Raw genomic sequence first — 20524 nt, 5'->3', positions numbered from 1 at the left:
CAAGCATGTCAACACACAAGGCCTTCCCTCAAACAGCCACTCCTCCACTCTTAGGGACCATATTCATAAAACTAGTACAGACAGAGTCTCTCATGTCCACTCTAATTCTACGAAAATTCTTAGAAATTACTTATCTTTCTCAAGATATTTTTAGGATTAAGACAATTTCCATAAATTCCCAGTGCAGTTAAGGTTAGATCCTGGTGAAGATAAAAGTAATTCACAAAGCAGGCTGTTCTTGAAGATATATCCTGAGGAGAAAAGTGATACGAGTAAGGGGGGGATGACTTCAGAGAGGAGTGAGAGGAGGATATTATTTAATTTAGTTATATAACACAAATTTACTAGAGTAGACTGGTAGAACAATCACCCACGCATGAAGTATCCCATTTGTGTGTCACAACATGTGATCAGTTGAGTGTATTAATGCTGAAGTCATTATATTATGAACAATGAGTGTGTATTTGTTAGAACAGAACTCACGTGTGTCAAATTCAACTTCACATATTGTAATTTTCAAACATGTCTTCTAATGTTTGCCACGTGGGGAAAACAGTAAAATGTGTGTTTGTGTTTTGAGTTACAACAATCGGTTCCTGATTATTGATGCGGCTCACTACAAATAGTCTATATAAGTATAAATATTTGGGATAGTTATCGCTGCCATTTCAAATTGAGTCTTTGAATGAACACGACCACGTTTGAAGGCAGCGAATGTAGTTACCTGAACTAGTCGCCGGACCAGTCACTAAAACAAAGGGAGTTTGACTCTGTCTGATCAGGATGACATGTATTCAGAAAATAGTTGTTGGCTGCTATAAATGTTCAGAATCTTGTCTATATTTTCGTCTGGGAATCTGACACCAGCGATTCTTTCTTGCTCCGAAATAATTGTCATTAAATCAGATTAAAAAAAAACGTTCCTGTGTGCTGTTGTTGTCTTGGAATATAGATTTTTCATGTAATACATATGTGCTGGAGAACAGGCTTTAGTCCTGAGGAGATCATGTGTTGTCCCATCATGCGCTAATTGGAAGTTCTGTTAAATCTGGGTATGACTTAACAATTCTTTCCGTTCATGCATCATTACTTTTTAAACTCACCGTAAACATCCATGACCAGGTGATGGCCCTCCACCCACATGACCCTGTAGCTGCAGCTCCACCAACTACACGGGAAGTCCTACATTTCCCAGATTGCTGTGCGCGCGGACCCCGCCTTTCCCTCTCCCTAACTTTTGTCTGGTCGGATTCTTGAGTTGTGCAGTGATTTGATTGCACGGCCTCAGGGAGGTGATTCGACTCGGACAGACACACCTCGTCCTGCACCACCACCACCGACCGTCCTCTTCATCTTCATCCGCCCAGGAACAAGCAGCTCGGCCGGGCTCAGTTCAGCGGGGCGGCTGTCACTTCTCTCTCTCTCTCTCTCTCTCTCTCTCTCTCTCCTGGGGCTGGACCAGAGTCTCTTTCGCACGGAGCCTCACCGGGGAAACTCCGACATCTTTTCTGACCAGAAGTTGGCAAGGAAGACGAAGCTGTCACAGAAGTCCCTTCTTCTTCTTCTTCACCGCGGAGCTGCATGGATGTGAAAGCGGGCTCGGGGCTGTCGGTGCCGAGTTAGGAGGAAATGCGTGCCGTGCCAGGCCAGGGCGAGGACGGAGCGGGGATGTCTTCGGGCTAACAGCGCTAAAGTCATCTGGACCACTACACACGGATTACTTAGCACGTCAGTCCGCCGCCGAAGCACCATCTTTACTGTTGTCTGTAGCACTTCGCACGGTTGTTGTCAGTGAGCACGTCGGTGTGAAACCAGAAACAACAACAGACACACGAGGACGAAGAAGCGAAACAAAACAAAACTCTGCTTCTCGCTCATTATTCATATAAAACCAACGTGTTTATCCCCGAGCCGTGGCTCGACGTGAAGCTAAGCTAGCTGTGCAGCACAACAACACGAAGCTGGATGCCCAGAGCCCGTGGTCACCGACACAACCGACGAGCTAATGTCCACGACATGTTCGGACCAAGTGGCAGGGTTGTGATTTGTTAGCTTAGCCTAGCATGGGGACCAACATGGCTACGAACTAATCAACAGAGAGAGATAAGAGAAGGTGTGATACCAGGTCTGATTCCAGCCTCACAACTTCAGACTTTCAGTTCCTGGCACCAACACCCCCCCACCCAGTGTGTATCACAACAGCAGCTCGACCATGGAGGGGAACGTGCAGCAGCAGCAGAAAGCGACCCCTTTGTCCCGGGAGCTGACGAGGACATGCAACATCTACAACAAGCACTCCGTCCAGCTGAAGAAGAACCTGAAGGAGACCAACGCATTCTTCCGGGAGATCAGGCAAAACTACAGCAATGTCTGTGCATCCACCATGAGCTCGGACTCAGCTTCTCTGGAGGCAGGTGGGTCTGACACAACACATCTGGATCCACCTGCATGCAACTGCACCGACTTGGTCTCTGTGGTTAAACTCTACATATTTTATTCTCTGGTGACCCATAATGAGAGATCTGACAGGTGGCCCATTGGCAAGTGGTTTCTCCACCAACACCCAGACTGAGAAAAATGCATTAATTAGGGTTAGGGAAAACTAAAGAGATTAAGCCCCCTTTCAAAAGCATGAGCTGACTAAGTGCTCCAAATATGCTGAGAGTTCTGGACTCTCTAACTGGCTGAGGGCTGTCAGGCACTTATTCTGGTCTTTCAAACCAATTGTATGTATGGGGGTTAGTGTGTAATGGACTGCTTAGGTTAACCTTAAAATGACCATATTTCTTAATCCCATTTGTTCATTGCGACCACCTCATTTCTAAAAGTGTTTTTGTTTTCATCTCTTCTTCAAAACATTTAATCAGCTCTTTCATCTTTTTTTTGTCAGCATATGATTTAAATTCTCAATTCTACATAGCATTGATTAAGCGCACAGCACCGATGGTATGCAGATAAATTGGTAATGCGTCACATCCCCAGGAGAGGCTAAAGCCACCAGGGCTGGTGTCCTACTCACAGGGGTCAAAATGATTTCCCCCAACGTTGAATGAACAATGTTAAGCCGAAGATTAGTCGTAGTTAAGAAAAAAATGGGACCATAATGCTTCCTTTCATAGGCAAAGTCGAACGCATGTCTTCACCTGCTAACTAGATACATGTTTTGCAAAAGTCTTGGTTACACATACACAAGGAAATACACTGCTGGATCTCAGAATATGGTTGGATGTGTATTGTTGTAGAGATCATGCACAGGTCTCCACTGACCGCCTGTTCAGCACAGTCTGTCCACTGACACGCATCCAACGCTCGGCACAGGTTGCTCCGAGACAATGTGCTGTAACGTGTCATGTCAGGTCAGTAGGTGGATTAGATTAGAGTTGCAGTAAAACCAAACGTATGTCAGAAAGAAAGACCCTGGTGTGTGAATATGAAGTAGGTCATCGATGCTTTCTCCTCCTCTTGTTTTATAACTGAGGAGGCAGTGACTCAGCATCACTGAGGAGTGTGTCTGATACCCTGCCACAGTCAGGGGGAGTTGGTTGTTCTGTGTTTGTTCCACATCTCAGAGCCAGATCAGGAAAATGAGAACCAATGGAATATCACATTTATTACGTTTTAATGCTGCTATTTTTGAACAGTGGGCCACTGTGTATTTTGAGAGTCAGGTTCAGATACAAAGGATAATGTTCATTCCTTTAAGACCATATTTCTGCTGACTAAGCATTCCAGGGGTGAATAGCCTTTCTTTAGGGTTACTGATTCAATTCTAAATAACCACAGTCTCCATCTTAACATCCTGTACCTCATTTTTTTCAGGCCAGTTTAGCTGCATCTCCTTCCCGAGCCATGAGGAAGAGTTTTTACGCAACACAGTCGGCGCTACCCCGTACATCCTGGTACTGGGCCAGGACTGTACCGCCCGCTACCAGCTGCTCAATTGCCTCCTGGGGGAGAGGCTGCTACCGCTGGGCCCCGAGGCCGGGGAGGCTTGTGAAGGAGTCCAGGGCACTGTCTGCAAGAGGCGAAAGCTGTGTTTTACCCATGGGAGACAGACACGGCTCAGCTTGGCTCTGCCCGGCCAGTATGAACTGGTACACCAATTGGCAGCGAACTGTGGCCGCTGGGATACAGTTCCAAGGGAGGACCTGGAGATCCATGAGGAGTGTGAGGACCCAGCACACAGGCTGGCAGAGCTAGAGATCACCCTGCACCACCCACTGCTACAGGTAGGCCTCATACAAAGTAATCATTGTAAATCTTCTCTCGCAAAACCATCATGGTTTAAAAAAGGAGTCGACATTCAGCTCTGTTGTATTGGTCCTGACGGCCATTGGTTTGTTTCCTTCTCATGAGCATTGATACATTTACTCAGACTGCCTAGAGGTGGATGATACGGTCATGTTGCTCACTGCAGTAGTTTTGGAAGAAGATTTAAAATGAAGGTGAGACTAGGCAGAAGCTTGGTGTTGTAGTTTTTAGGCAGAAATCCATTAAAAGCATCAACAAAATCCAATTGGTGAATTTATATGTTGGTATCACCTCATTTGTAGTTTTCCTGCTCAAATATGGCGTGTGTGTTACCCATGGTATCACTTACTGAAATTAGCAGGTTCAACTCCTATAGATAAATAAAAATAATTTGGAACAGTTATAATAGTATACTTGAAAAAAGTCTACTATGTAAGTTATGTAAGTTTTGCAGATTACATGTGAAAGTCATGTTGTGTTGTGCTGGACAACAGAATGGAAAAAAAGTCTCTTTTAATTTACGACACTGATTTCAATCACATGGCCCGGCCCTAGGAGTGTGTTTATTTTCTGCGTGGTGGTATTTCCTCTTGTAGCCCCCGCACAAACGGAAAGATGAATTTCATCATTGTCTCTGGCTTGAACCAGCCTGTTGCATTCACGCATTTATTTTTTGTAGAAAGGTCCATGGAAAAATAATTTTTGAAAGAGTTGTAGGACACAGTGTTTCAGTCATGTTGGTTTTTAGCCAGTGCGACCTGAAAGTCTTGTGGGAGGGAATTGATTTAACATGGTGTAAGGATTGTAGTCATTCCTTATCATGTGCAACACGTGGAAATTAGTCCCTAATCCTTTAGACCAAGGCCCCTCACAGAGCATCACACAGCCCCAGAAACTAGGCCTAGCTCTGCCTCAGGGCAGCCCATCCTCCGAGCCCTCTTACGTAATGCCACTGGTCTGGTGCAATTCACATGACTGGGACATGTACGTAAAATCCCAAAACCATTTTTGTGATGAAGTTGCCATAGTTACATTGGAATTTTAGGGACTCTTTGTTTTTCCCTCTGTCACAACATTTGTATATTTTTATTTTTGAATAGCAGCGGTGAGCTGTGCTAATAGAAAAAGCTTGCTCATAGCTTTTTAAAACAGATATTTTGCTCTCATCATGCTTATAAACGTTTGATCAATGTTGTAGATTTGGTTACAAATGTAACAAAATCAGTGTTCATATAACGCATGTTTATTGTGATATTTCATTGTGTTACTACATTTTAACATTGTTTGGTAAAATGAAGAATATGGATTTTGCATTAGTTTGTCCATATTGCCAAATAGTAGGTTTAAATAGTTAACTTATGTTATAGCTTATCTTATCTCATGAAATCAAAGGTTAAAAACAGAAAGAGTAGTCTGTAACAATAGTGGTATTAAAGACAGTTATTACACTCCTGTTCATTACCTCCGCCAAGGAGGTTATGTTTTCTCCCCTGTCTGTGTGATTATTTGTTTGTGAGACAAATACACACATTTTTCCACGAAACTTAATGGAAGGATGCAGGGGTAGGGGGTAGGTCAGGGAATAGCTCATTGTGGGTCTTCTTCTTATTCTTTAACATTGTGAGTTTTTCAACATTGTCACAGTTTTGCCCGGGAATAACTCATGGATATTGACGAAAAAAACATTCACTTTAGAGGGACTGATATCTATGAGGAGGAAAATGCTCTACTGAGTGACATTCTAGTTTTCATGTGTGACTGAAAGTTGTGGACCTCTTGTAGTGTAATTCAGGCAAAAGGTTTGTGAAACTTCAGGGGACCTCAGAGATGAATGTTTGTATTATCACATATTTATAATAGATTAAGAAGTGTGAGCTTGAATTGATGTTTTTACTTTTTGCCCATGCTCCTCAATCCACAGTTCAAGTGATCATTTCCTCCTAACATTTATGGTTGTGGATCTGAACATTTTTATCAGCTAATTAATAAACTAAAGCCTCCATTCTTTGCTGAAGGGATAAGGGATTAGGGTGTCGAGGTAAGATGAAGCCACAGAATCTCTCTGCTCACTGTGGTATTCACACTCTGCTGCTATAATCACAGCCCTCTGCTTTAGGGGCCAGCAGATGAGAACCAAGTGGCTAATTAGCTTCTCTTCATCCCAGAGTTACCCACTTAACCTCGTAGTGACCACGAGGGACTATAGGGTGCTAATCTATCGCCACGTTTCTAAAATTCTTTGAGGTATTCTGTTCTGTTCATTGCCAGGGCTCCGAGAATTCACAACAGTCTGCATGTTAACAAAGAGCTGTGATGTTATAGCTATAGAAGTATGGATGAGCTTCATTTGTGAAGCGCAGCTCTGGACAAAAATAACATGTTTCACAAAAGGATTAAGAACAACATTTAAATAAAATCAATTAAAATAACACAGATATTTGTTTGTTTTTCTAATAGAAAGTTTTAAGAAGAGATAGGGTTGGACAATATGGCCTAAAATACAACAGAAAAACATTTATCAGATTGTTTATTAAACATTTTACTAATTTGAGGTTCACCAATTACGTGTAATACCTCCTCGCTGTGCTTACACAATGTATATTGATGAAAATTGCATTGAGATAATTATTGATATTGTTTTATTCCCCTGCCCTAGATTTAACATCAATAAAAAAAATCTGAATCTGGGTCAAGGCATCAGAAAGTTGGAAGAAGCAGGAGCGAACAACCGTCTTTACCTTGTTATCAAAACAAAGGCCAGAATCACTCGCATCATTCTGTCTTAATTAAGTTTGAAAGGGCTCCCAGATTGCACTATTTCACTGAGATATTGATGTGGCCAACAACAGGATTTCTGTCAGTAGCCACCCTATAAATATGCTAATAGAAGAAAACTGGAACCTAACTGGGTCAGACGATAGCGTAATGCTAGCTCATAGTGACACGTTTAAAAGCCGGACGAAAAACAAAATAGCAAAATCAAAATAGCCAATGGATATTCTCCTTAGTGTTTTTGTTTGGAATGGTCTGCAGTAGGGCAATTCAAACATTGCATTGATTTTGACTGGCTGTGAACCAATGTTTGCAGTCTATCTTTGTTCCAATGACACTGCTCAGATGGGCTCTGCTCTTGTTTCTTGGAGACAGGACTGACTGTCTCCTTTGTGCAGCTGCTGGTCATTTCTCTGGCTGACTTTTTCCCTGTCATGGTCTCTCTCCCAGTCATGGTCTCTCTCCCAAGCCCTATGAGAGTCTGTTTTTGTTAATGTTTTATTTATCAGGGTATAGAGCAAAGTTTTTTTTACTTCTGTCATTTTCTCCCCTGTCACAAGAATTCCCAAGACCACCACAAATATTTTTGTGTCAGTATGTGTGCAGAAATAGAAGGAGCATGTGATACGTGTGTATTTATTTTTCTTCCCTCCTGCACTGGCATAAATAGGTTTGAAAACTGTGCTCCCAATTGCCTGAACACTTTATATAATTGGAGTCATAATTTTGCTGTTAGGATGTGGTCCTCTGCACATTGTCGTTTTGTCAAGACATAAAAGAGTAATTTCTAAATTGCTAAATCTAAAATACATTTGATGTGTAAATCTGATTATTTCTACAGATTTGTCGAACTATAACTGATTATATAACAACAGATTTTCTGATCTGAAACGAGCTCTGAACGCAACATTGACATGTTTTCCTCTATTGTGCAGCAAACTTAGCAACCGATAAAAAGAGCCGATATGAGCCTTTCACTGACACATCAGAACAGATGTTTATGTTTGCAGTTAAGAATCAATGAGAAAAGTTTGTTTTAAGTTTTATTTCGGATGTTCGGATTTTAGTTCAGATTTATTTTGTTGCGGATGCATTGCTAACGTAATTGTTTTAACTCATTAATACTGATATTGACATGAGCACCCAAGTCACCTTGTCTTTCTGCTCCTCATCTTCTTGACAACTCCTGCAACCTTTTAGAGTATGACCATTAAAATTCCATTTAACTTAATTACTTTTGATTCAGTGGCATCAACGCAGAACTCATATAAATCCAGTAATATCTTTCTTAGATTTCACTCGGTGCAAATTAATCAGGGAGAATACATTTTTTTATGGAACCGCATTTACTAATAATCGCCTGTAATTTTTTTTTTTTACCTTTTTTGTTGTTTGTCTACAGGAAGCAAAGGTCATGGTGGTGCCTTGTCCAAGTGTCCAGCCCATTGAAGAGGCCCTGGAAGACTGCACTCGCAGTGTGATCCCCATCATACTCTACGCCATCAACCAGGACTCCCTTACTACAGAGCAGGTGGCTGAGCTCTGGAAGGTCAAAGAGCTGCTCTCCTTTCCCGTCTGTTTTATTCGTATCCCTCACACCATTCCAGCAGCCTCCCCAGAACCTGGCCGCCATGCAGAGAAGGAGAAAGACAAAGAGAAGAGTGCCCTCCACAAGCAGCTGCTGTCCCTCGGGTTCCTCAGTAGCCCGTCAGCAAACTGCACCTGTGGTGCCCCTACACAGGTGTCTGCCCCAGGTGCCAAGCCCCAAAGCACGCTGGGCGAGGGTTTCGAAAGACTGCATCGGTTGGTGGTGCCATTCACTCGCCAAGTGCTTCAAAACCAGCAAGTGGAGGCTGCCAGTCTGCTTAACGGGTTACATTGTCGATGTCTCGATCTTTTCATCAACCAGGTCAGAGGACGATGCCTCTTAGCTCTGATCATCTGTATAATGTGATTGTTTTACTGTTTTGGAGTCATGTGACAGTTGTTACTGCCAATGCTTGGTCTCAGTCTGCTTCCCCTCCCAAAAACAAATCACCAAGGCTGGGGTTGATTGGGCTTCTAATGTGCAACCGATGAAAAAATGGAGAAAAAGAATATCTCCTAATGAATAAGAGGAGGCATACAAATAGAAAAAAACTAAGAAGATGTCAAGACCAAGTTTTTGGTGATAAAAGCTGACGCTGTTATCTGTGTGTTGTAAATTAAATCACATGATCTCCGCAGTGGAGTTAATATGTCACTTCCTGCCTCTGCTGGCTGCACCACCTCTCGCCTGAACTAAGCAGAGGATTTGTCACTGTTGTGAACACATCTGTGGAGAGAACCCCCTCGCTGTGTTGTGCATGTGTGAAAGGCAAACTGCTGCAAAACTCTGTAGCCAATTCTCCTGATTTTAGCCACAGGTCATGAAAATGGCTCAAGAGACCATGTGTCCTTTCTGCTCCGCTTCCTCGCAGGCCTTTGACATGCAGAGGGACCTGCAGATAACACCACGCAGGCTGGAGTACACTCGTGAGAAAGAGGCTGAACTGTTCACCTCCCTTATGGCCATTGCTAACCGCAAACAGGAGGAGATGAAGGAGATGATTGTGGAGACACTCGGCAGCATGAAGGAGCAGCTACTGGAGGACGCCGCCAACCTGGAGTTTACAGGTTAGTGAGGACTTGTTTAGTAAAAGACATGATTTGATTTGGCTTCACATAAACAGCCCCTGTTTGATATATAATTATAGCAGTTCTACGGATCATAATTTCTACTTTTGAGATATACTAAATTATGTTTCAAACCTGTCTTCACAATAGTGTTAATTGGAACTGGAAACATGTCATCAAGTTGCATGTTTTACATATTTGGAAATGTAATTTCCCTTAAACTGTATAGAATCCATTAAATTTGATTCATTGGTTCCCTATTTGATGACTAAATGACAACCACATGTGCCTGATTTATATTGCCCTTACATCTTCAAGTTTATTAGAAAGGGTTCCTTCTGTATTATGCGTCTATTGAAGAAGATGGCTGAAGCTTGGTACCCAGACTCAAGACTCTTCAGAGTCAGGGCTTTTATTAAGAACAAAAGTCAGTGTCTGTGGCCCCGCAACCATTTAATAGGAACCTTATAAGATGCTGGAAGTTAGCGAGCGAGTCACAGCTAGCTTTTCCATTATTACCAGCCCACAATTTAAAGGCAAGACAAATATGTTTATATTGCTGAAAACCACAAGTCACAGATCTGTATCAAGGGTCTTTACAACCTGTACCTGAACAACACACACCTTTATTCTTCATAACTTTGGTTTCCATAGGAAACCTTTTAATGGAAAATAATAATTTCTCTTGCATTGTACGATTTACATAGTTGATATTCACACATTTCATAAAATACATTGAATAAGAACAAACTTGTTATAAGCTAAATAAGCTTTATTACTACAAATCTAAAATTTGTTACAGTCATAATCAATCATTTCTGTTGTAATTATTACCACCATAGTTGACAAATTCCTTTCAACTGCAGACATCATTGTAACAACGAATGGAGAGCCTGTTACGTCCAAGGAGATCAAATCTTGCATCCACCAGATCCAGGAGCTGATAGTGGTCCGTTTGAATCAGGCTGTGGCGAATAAGCTGATCAGCTCTGTGGATTATCTGAGGGAGAGCTTCGTAGGAACTCTGGAACGATGCCTCAACAGTCTTGAAAAGTCAAACATGGACTCCTATGTTCACAATGTCACCTCCAATCAACTCAACCAGGTGGGCAGACAAACTGGAAGCTTATGTGGTGTGCAAGGTGTTGAAATGTGAGCAGTATCACTGTATTATTTTGTTTTGTGTTAATCACTGCAGTAAGGTTTTTTGTTTTATAATAATGGTGATTCTAAGGAGATGAAGCTGGAGACAGAACTCAAATTTGACTCATGTCAGCAAACACAGGATTTAGATTTTTACAGGGAAAACACAGGGACCAGAGTTTGAGTTAGAAACTAGTTTATGTGTTGAACATTTCATCTGGCTTCTAGACTAAGATATAAAAATGTACTTACATCTCCATATTTACAGTGTTGTTTTTCTTATCTGTCACAGTTATTAAATGCTGCCTATCATGTGGAGGTCACCTTTCATTCAGGATCCTCTGTCACACGATTCGTCTGGGAACAAATCAAACAGGTCTTTGCCTCAAACATTCTGTAGAAGGAGTTTTTAAATGTTTGCTGAATGGAGACTTTCTAAAGAATGTGTTTTATCATCTAACCTTGTGTCTCCCTCTCAGATAATCCACAGGATAACATTTGTGAACCCTCCTGCCATCACTCCAGAGTGGAAGCGGAAAGTGGCCCAGGACGCCATAGAAAGCCTCAGTGCTGCCAAACTGGCCCGAAGCATCTGCTCCCAATTCAGGACTCGCCTCAACAGTTCCCATGAGGCCTTTGCAGCATCACTGCGCCAGGTTTACTTTCAATCTCCTTTTACTGTTTTTATTTCTTAAATTCCTCCTCTCTTTCAACACACTATCCTTGTTTACAGATTATCAATTACTATTATAATGACAAATGAAAGAAGTGATGGTTGTCTCCACTGCCATAAAACGCTTTAATGAGATGAACCACAAAGTTGAGATGGCTCAGTGAAGATTAGAGTGTCCAGTAGTAAGCATTCTTGGTGTTTCAATCAAAGAAAAATAAATAAATAGCTGGCAGTATAAATATTTTATATGTTTTAAATGTAACTTTGGTTATTGTTTTGTTTGTTTTTAAGCAAGATTATGCAAACACTTCTGGATAGATTAACAAAAAACTTGATGTCCAGATTCAGTATGCAAATCTGGATCAGGATGAGGACCAAGGCTTTTTAAAAATCAGTTTCCTCAACATTTTCATGTCGTGCATATTTTGACATTTCCACTGATTTCCCAGGTAATAATTCACTTGAAATCAGGCACATTTAGGGAACTGATATCTGAGTGTTGCAACTAAATTCACTACGGCTGCATCCACACTTATGTTTGCTTTGATCGACGATGAGGTGGACTCTGGAATGGTATGATCCAATAAGCAAGCGTCGTGGATGTTTGAGAGCTCTGGAGAAGTATGTACGTCAGGCGTTAACGAAGTGTGGCTGTCGCTTCAGGCCCTGCACATCTCGTGGTTCAGTTTAATTCATTTCTCTTCACTTTAATTGCTTCACCATCGTGCAAATAGCTGGTACGCCGTCCATGAAGTCCCTAACAAATCAGATTCAGTTAAATTGCTCTGATGATAATCCTCACATGATTGTGTGGATCACATCACTCACTACGTCTTCACGCTCACAAATTCTTACATTTTATCCTAATAACAAAAGGATTTTCTGTCTATCATGATGGAAATACCGGAATAATCAATGTTCTAGTAATTATAGAGATGAAAACTCTGGCCGTTAGTATGTCAGTGTCAGGATGACATGGAGGAGCTGTTGTGATTGATGAAGTGTGAATGCATGAACTGAATTATCAGAGGACTATATATGATCACACCATGAGCACCCAATCTTTTAATGGTTTTTATATGGTCACAAACTACTTCAGGTCAAATTCCCGGACCCTGTTTTGCTTCTTTTTTAAGACAATGTTAACATATAGATTAATATATAAAGTACAATCAAGGCAGCGTACATGATGACGCAAACTAAAGTACAGTGTGAAAGTCACATGAGAAAAAGTCTGTTCTCATGTTGTCAGTTAAGCTGTGCAAAAAGCAAACAGGAATTCACCTCTTGGAGGGAGTTTACGAAAATATTGACAAAGACAGTCATAAATCTACTGTGGAAAAACAGTGTGTCCAGAGCTGTGCATTTGAATATCATCTTGACAAATGACGACACTGACCCAGAGGTCAAGGCAGATGACCTGTAGTTTGAATTATGTAGTTCAAAGACGAGACGACAAAAGTAGATGGAACAAGTACTGATTAAAAAATATGCTGTTAATCATTTATGTAGCAGAAGTAGTTGAATATTATTTATTTCTCTGTATTTGATGTTCTGAGGGATAAAAATCTTTCATTTTAATTTGCATTATTATTAAATAATTTGGACCAATACTGGCTGCTACCAGCTCTGACTTCTGATTGGCTGAAGGTGCAACAAGCTGCCTTAACTTTTATGTTAACTTAGTCACAGCTAAGGAACTTCAAGATCGTGCAAGAGTCTTCATAGTTCACATGTCAGAGTGATAGGTTGCCATTTTTTATTTTGCAGAACTACATAGTTCATTGAAGCATGTGGCATCCATATGCTTTGACTGAAGTGTGTGTGTGTGTGTGTGTGTGTGTGTGTGTGTGTGTGTGTGTGTGTGTGTGCGTGTGCGTGTGCGTGTGCGTGTGCGTGTGTGTGTGTGTGTGCGAGTGTTTTCAAGTAATGGAGCCACACTTGCACATTTAAAAATGAAATCTCAGCCTCTGGCAACCTTTTTACTACAAGAAAGGATTGAATTAACAGTAAGGCACACCACGGGGATAAGTCGTCTTAAAAATGCCTATAATGTAACGACAGACACTGGTCATGTAGAAACAGCTCTTTATGCTGACCATGTGCTGCCTTATGTCCGCAGCTGGAGGAGGGTCATACAGGGCGTCTGGAGCGAACCGAGGACCTGTGGCTGCGCGTGAGGAAGGACCACGCCCCTCGGTTGGCCCGCCTGTCTCTGGAGAGCCGCTCCCTACGGGATGTTCTGCTGCACGGTGAGTCATCGCCAAATCCTCCCTTTGTTAACACTTACAGACAAAACTATAGTCAGTGTTCATAGAGACGTGACCGCCTACCATCTAATAAATTCTATTCACATGAGCAAAGACGTAACCGCCTGTCAAACGATGAATAGGTTGGGTTCTGAGACCAACCTGCTATGTAAAGGTGGGGTGACAACGCAAATGAAATAGTTGCATATAGTTCTATTCTCCCAACTTCCATCTCTTGCAACTATAGTGAATTTTGCTCTGTCAAGATGAAAACAATTGCATTATTCATAACACAGTCTAGAAAATAACATCGTTGTAAAGTGTATCTCATGAACGTGGTAATTTTTGACACTGATATCATTACATCTCGTATTTCTTTGTAAAGTATTAAACTCATGTTTGACGGGAGCACAGAGAAACTTGTGACAGTGACAAACTCTGTTGATACATGATGCTGCAGATTGAAGTAATAACAAGCATTTGTGTAAGAAAATATAATTTATAGAGAAATTGAGAGATGACTTTGAGGTTAAATCTTTATTTATTCTCACAGGTAAGCCTAAGCTTGGGCGAGAGTTGGGTCGGGGCCAGTACGGAGTTGTGTACTTTTGTGACAGCTGGGGAGGACGCTACCCGTGTGCTTTAAAGTCTGTGGTGCCACCTGACGATAAACACTGGAATGACCTGGCTTTAGAATTTCACTACACGAGGTGAGTTTAAACATCATCGCACACAAGAGGAACAATTGCTGCTCAGCAGAAATACTATGTATCAAAGTCATTGCAATTCCCCACTACGCTGCGGGCGTGAAGCTCAATGCTCCTCTAAGATGGTGGAGCATTTAACTGACTCCCAGGTTAACGTGGACAATTTTCAAAAGTCTTAAGAAGAGGCTGCAGTTTTCAAGAGTGGTCTTTTTATTGGACATGACAGTTGCTTTCTTATTAAGATCAAGCTCCAAGCAATCTATAAATTTAGCTTGAGTATTAAAGCCTTGAAGCTGCAAACAGCAGATGTGTCTTATAAAACCTCGTCTGTTCCAGCTGGCATAATGCAGCTCATTGTAAAGCTACGCTGTGCCTGCCTCAATGTGGACAAACAAGACTTGGGTGTGTGTGTGTTGCTTCAGGACTTTGCCGAAGCATGAGCGGCTCGTCGACCTGCACGGCTCAGTGATCGATCACACCTACGGAGGCGGCTCCAGCATCGCTGTGCTGCTCATCATGGAGCGGCTGCATAGAGACCTCTACACAGGCCTGAAGGTGAGTTGATAGGAAGGTTGCAAGTAGATAGGAAAGGAAATCTATTAATGTTTCATTAAAGTTTTATTATCTTTCATCTCTCACTCTGCCACCTCTGGTTTAATTTAACATGTTGTCCCGGTTCATATGTGTCAGGCGGGTTTATCGATGAAGGACAGACTTCAGATCGCACTGGATGTGGTGGAGGGGATCCGCTTCCTGCACAGTCAAGGTCTCCTGCACAGAGACATAAAGCTAAAAAATGTTCTGGTAAGTAACTAAGAGTGGACCACACTTATGGAGTGTGTCACTGTGGAGGGTTTCTGAATGCTTCCCAGATGTAATGGTCGCATCACAATACTTCATGAGTGATTGGAGGGATGCTCTATACACTGGTGTATCAGAAGCTGTAGAAAAACCCAATGTTTATTAGTTCAGTATAAAATGTATTGCTCTTATTTGTGTATTTTTGTGAATTAACTGCCAATGTCTAACTAGAATGGTCCAACCGTCCCCTGAAGATACCACATTTTAATTTATGAGGCCCACACACATAGATATCAGTCCCCTAGCTATGCAAGATTAAGAAAAAACAAGACCCATGAATTATTAACTGAGAAAACAATGAAAATATAGAAAAACTCAAACACACAATGTTACAGAAAATGAAAAAATATTCTTGGATTCACCCCCTAAATATAGCATGGTTTCAGCAAGCTCTATTTCTCACCAAAGTTTATCAGAAATTAAAGTTGGTAGATAATTTATAAAATAATTATTATATAATAGTTTCCATTATCTGAAAAGTAGAAATAAAACACATTAAATGCTGTGCTCACCATTAACTGTTCAGTAGCATGAAGACATACTTTAGTGTTTTCTTTGTTTATGAAAGGCTGCTCTCACAGCATCTTTTCGATTAAATACACTGATGTGATATTGTTTTCTTTTCTACCTGACCAAACAAACTATCCTCTCTTTATCTCTCTTTCTTCTAGCTGGACAAACAAAACCGTGCAAAGATCACAGACCTTGGCTTCTGTAAACCAGAGGCCATGATGTCTGGGAGCATCGTAGGAACGCCCATCCACATGGCTCCAGAGCTATTTACAGGTACGAGCCCTAATCACATCATGAAGCTGCTCCTGAGGGACAAACTATTCAATTGGTCAGAACTGTGTGAAAAACAACAGCCAGTGGCTGAAAAATGTTTCTGTCACATTCCTTCTTATTTTCTTAAGAGGTGAAACCCTGTTACACAACCTGTAGGTCTCTTTACATCTTTACACCCAACTGTTCTTTTTCTGACAGGAAAGTATGATAACTCTGTGGACGTCTACGCCTTCGGGATCCTGTTCTGGTACCTCTGCACCGGATCAGTAAAACTCCCAGAAGCCTTTGAGAAGTGCTCCAGCAAGGACCAGCTCTGGACCAATGTTAAAAAAGGTATCCAAGATTCATTTTATTGTCATTCAGACCACACACGAGAGATGGGTGCACAGGAGAACAAAATTACATTGCATGCAAACATTGCATACAAATGTAATTTCGAATTTCCTAAGTAGTTATAAAAGCAAAACAGAATTAATAAACAGGGTATTAACCATAGGTATTAACAGATATTACTCATGTCAAAAAAACACATATTCAATAAATAGACATATATGACAGACATGAGAATTATTTCTCTAAACCAGAAAAGGTGTATTGTTGGTATATTGTAATGTACTGTATACAGGGAGAGCACAGTGTATTGCAACAACACTAAGGTTTTATTCACACCTGTAAACATACTTTACATTGTGGCCTTTCAGTTCTGGTCTGGTTGATGTTAAACAGACAAATTAATCAAAAGTTGTAAACATGACTCTAAATCATCAGTGGACTCAAATGGAGGAATTGATTTCCAGTCAAACTTTAAAGCCTTTAATGTGTTTGTTTATATTTTCTGGAGTCTCAGATAGTTACACCTGTCTCTTGTGTAATGAACACTAACGGAATAGTAACAAACCAGCTTATAGTGAAACTCTGCAGTTTTCACTGGTTTTCTTTCTCTGGCTAATGTGGAAAACCGCTGAACTTTTACACTGACACATTCAATAGAGGTGTGTCTGTTATTTGGTCCACTCCAAAGTTTATTTGAAATAACCAAACCAGGTCAGGGGATTAATCCTCATAACAGACATGAGTGTTATATCACAGCCTCAGACACAATCTGCCCGGGGTTGGCAGACATGTATATACAAATGTGAAATCGGGTCAGCCTACAAAGTGAGGCCCTGACGTTGACTGTGTCGTCTCCAGGTGCTCGACCAGAGCGGCTGTCCAGTTTCGACGAGGAGTGCTGGCAGCTGATGGAGGCCTGCTGGAACGGGGACCCCTCCCTGAGGCCAATGCTCGGTCTCGTGGAGCCCAGCCTGCAGAGCATCATGGTCCGGCTCTGCGGCTCGGAACAGAAGCGCAGCGGTCTGGACGACTCGAACTGAAAACACTCAAGACAAACTAACGTGTGTGTGATAGGGATTTTGTTCAGAAAAAAAGTATTTTTGTTGTATTTATGAAGACCTGAACAGATAACTTCTGTTGTGCAGGTGACCAATGACAAACATCCTCCTTGTTCACGTCGTTGTTGTTGAATTTACATTATTTATGAGGAGGTGGTACAAACCAGAAGTTTGCAGATCTGTGTGTTTTATTGTTTGTGCAGTGTGTATTTGTATACAAACTCTACACTATGCTTTTGTCATACCTTCCGTGCTAACTGCTACTTGGTCATAGGATTGTAACTAGATGCAAATTGTTTTAAAAAGTAGTCCAGTCCCAGTGTTGTGAAAAAAATATAAATATATAAAAGAATAATTTTAGATTGTATTTAAACATTCCTGCACCTATACAATACATTTTTTTTAATAAAATGATCTGTTACAACAAATTACACAAGCTACTGTTGAGTTATCACTGCAGAGTTTTTCTTGTTAGGAACATTTAACAGGATCATGTAAAATGAAGCAGTGTCCCTGGATGTGAGCCGTTTAGCAGTGAGTGACTTCTTCCTCTCTTGTTTTTATCTCAGTAACCTTTAGAGACCTGAACAAAAAAAAAATTTTAGGAATCCCCAATTGAAAAAAGGCAAACATTAGATCAAAGTTAATAGATAAAATAAACAAATTTGTGTTAAATGTGTTCCCCGCCCCCCCCCCCCGCTTTTCTAAATTTTAACTTCTAACAAACCCTTTGTGTGGGTCGACCACACATTGGAAATAAAAACTTTAAGAACGTTAAATTATTAACATAAGTTCTTGAAATGGAACGTGTGTATCTCAGTAAATCATACGTCTCTAATTGGCAGGATAATTTGTTCCCTCCACAGTATAAGAGATTTTATTTTTTCTGCCGTAATATCCAGTGCTGACACTCATTACTCAGTTAAGAATTTGCTGAGTCAGTAATGAAAGTGAAATATTTGTAGCATTAGCCCTGAGGCTTATTCGAGAGAACTGTGTTTTTAATTTCTTCAACAGAATAGATACATGAGGTGGTAATGATCCACAGGACACGGGGAAGTAGCATCAGCGCCACCTAGTGAGATTTGTAGGCCTCAATCCTTTCCTTGGATATAACCATGAGAAATGTGTCTGCCAGTTCACTGCACAGAAGAAACACATCAACACTGACTCATATTCCAACTGGGTGGAACATGTCCTGAATTTAAAAACAAACTAAAAGAATGTGCACTGATCTGACTGCTCAGACACGAAATATGTCTCTTTTTTGTGGCGCACATCATTTACAAAAGTAAACTTTTAAATATTAACTACATGGATATTTAATGTCTGGGTCGTCAGTCTCTTTCCAGATTCCTGATTTTCCTGAATTTAAAGACAAATACTCACTTTTGATGTTACTTTTTGTAAAAAAAAAAACAGTAATTCCTAATGGTTTATACTTAATACAATAAATAGTCCTATTAAATCACAGATTGTTTAAGTGTCTTAGTACCAACACAATCTTATGATGAATAAAACTGCTTTGATCTGTAAGAAGGGAAGCCTCTAAAAATTAGAAGCATCAAACGATCAAATGTCTTTTCTACTTCCTGTGTTTCCACAGGACGTCTGCTCACATCAAACCGTTATGTCGTTGGAACACAGCAGACAAATTAACTTAATGACTCAGTTAAACATGTCCCATGTCTCTTCTTGCTCTAACTGAACTCTTTGATTCGAGTCTTTCTGCAAAAGGAAAAGTCAGATTTGATCTAACACTTTAACAGTGTGTTCAATCAGCAATTTTTTTTGGAGGGGGGGTACAATTTTACACATTTTTAAAACTTTTCTTTTTAAAAAATGTATTTAACATATATTTTAAATTTCATTCATCGACAAAACATAACGATATGGCCTAGGAATATATGGCCTTAGATTTAGTCTTATGAATGTATAGATCTGCCTTTTTCTCTCCTTGTACATAGTTTGGACTGGAGACTGTTCACAACTATAATCTATTTATTTACTTGCCCGGTCTCCAGCAAAGATCATTAAAGTTTAACACAAACACAAACGTTGACTTTGATTTACGAATGAACAGAGTAGAGTTTGCAGATCAAAGGTCATCATGGTCGTAGCTCAAGAATTCATCTATGACCAAATTTAAATGTTCAAAGATCAACTTCCCTTTGACATTACGATTGGTTACTGCCATTATTCAAGTCTGTCAGAGACTGGAGGGGAGATTGTGACCACATTTCCTGTTATTTAACTGGAGGCATTCAACCTTGAGGTGATAGTTCTAGTTGTGCTAGTGACCTTCAACAATTCATCACTTATGTCTAAAGACCTCAAGTTAAAACAACTCCTTTTTATACATAGTTTGACAATGAAACCCGAGAAATTAAGTTGGATTAATTTTAAATGAACAAATCAAGTTTTTTTACGTTAATTCCAATAAAGAAATGAAAATTAGATGATTTCTAAATTCCTGTCTGTTTTACAGCACACAACATCCTCTTCATTTTTAAAATCTTGTATGAATTCAAAAACTACATACATGTGAATACATGAGTTTATAGGTGAATTTCCTGTTTCCAGTCTACTTGCGCAGCTAAGTTAACAGGCTGCTAACGTTAGTGTCATATTTGAGAGTGGTATCGATCTTCTGTTTGCTTTAAGAATCAGCTTCAAGTCAACAGATGAAAGTAAAGTGAAGATTTACGTTGAAATAAAGAGGCTGTGATTCTTATAGTAAAAGTTTGTAATCTGGTCCCTTCCAGCAAACAGTTCAAATGCAAAACACTTTATACAGACCAAAAAACAATCAAGGTTTAAAGAGTGATATTATTTGACTTGATACCGATTTAAAAAAAAAAAATGAGGTGAGATGTAAATGGTAGAAAACAGTTTAATCAGTAAAAACAGGAGCGACAGAGTGAAACAAACAATTCTCTGTTGGTTGGATATGAATGATTGATCTGGTAATGTTGACTCTTATGGCATGAAATTCATTCATTTAATTCATGTGGTTGGTAAAAAATGGCATCACAT

At 40.5% G+C, this 20524-nt stretch overlaps 1 protein-coding gene across 1 annotated transcript; it reads left to right on the top strand.

The window, feature by feature from the left end:
* Positions 1-1431: 1431 nt before the first annotated feature.
* On the top strand, positions 1432-17907 carry dstyk (dual serine/threonine and tyrosine protein kinase). The gene is made up of 14 exons (XM_061070436.1): positions 1432-2414; positions 3820-4229; positions 8426-8932; positions 9483-9678; positions 10545-10783; positions 11114-11197; positions 11301-11477; positions 13617-13746; positions 14297-14453; positions 14873-15005; positions 15141-15254; positions 15983-16097; positions 16296-16430; positions 17289-17907. The coding sequence occupies exons 1-14, from the start codon at positions 2213-2215 to the stop codon at positions 17468-17470; spliced, it is 2781 nt and encodes a 926-aa protein (XP_060926419.1). The 5' UTR covers positions 1432-2212; the 3' UTR covers positions 17471-17907.
* Positions 17908-20524: the final 2617 nt, after the last annotated feature.

Source organism: Limanda limanda, chromosome 4, assembly GCF_963576545.1.
Source record: "Limanda limanda chromosome 4, fLimLim1.1, whole genome shotgun sequence".
Lineage (NCBI taxonomy): Eukaryota > Metazoa > Chordata > Actinopteri > Pleuronectiformes > Pleuronectidae > Limanda > Limanda limanda.
The sequence above is the reverse complement of the archived record's forward strand: the minus strand, read 5'-3'. Positions and strand labels throughout refer to the sequence as shown.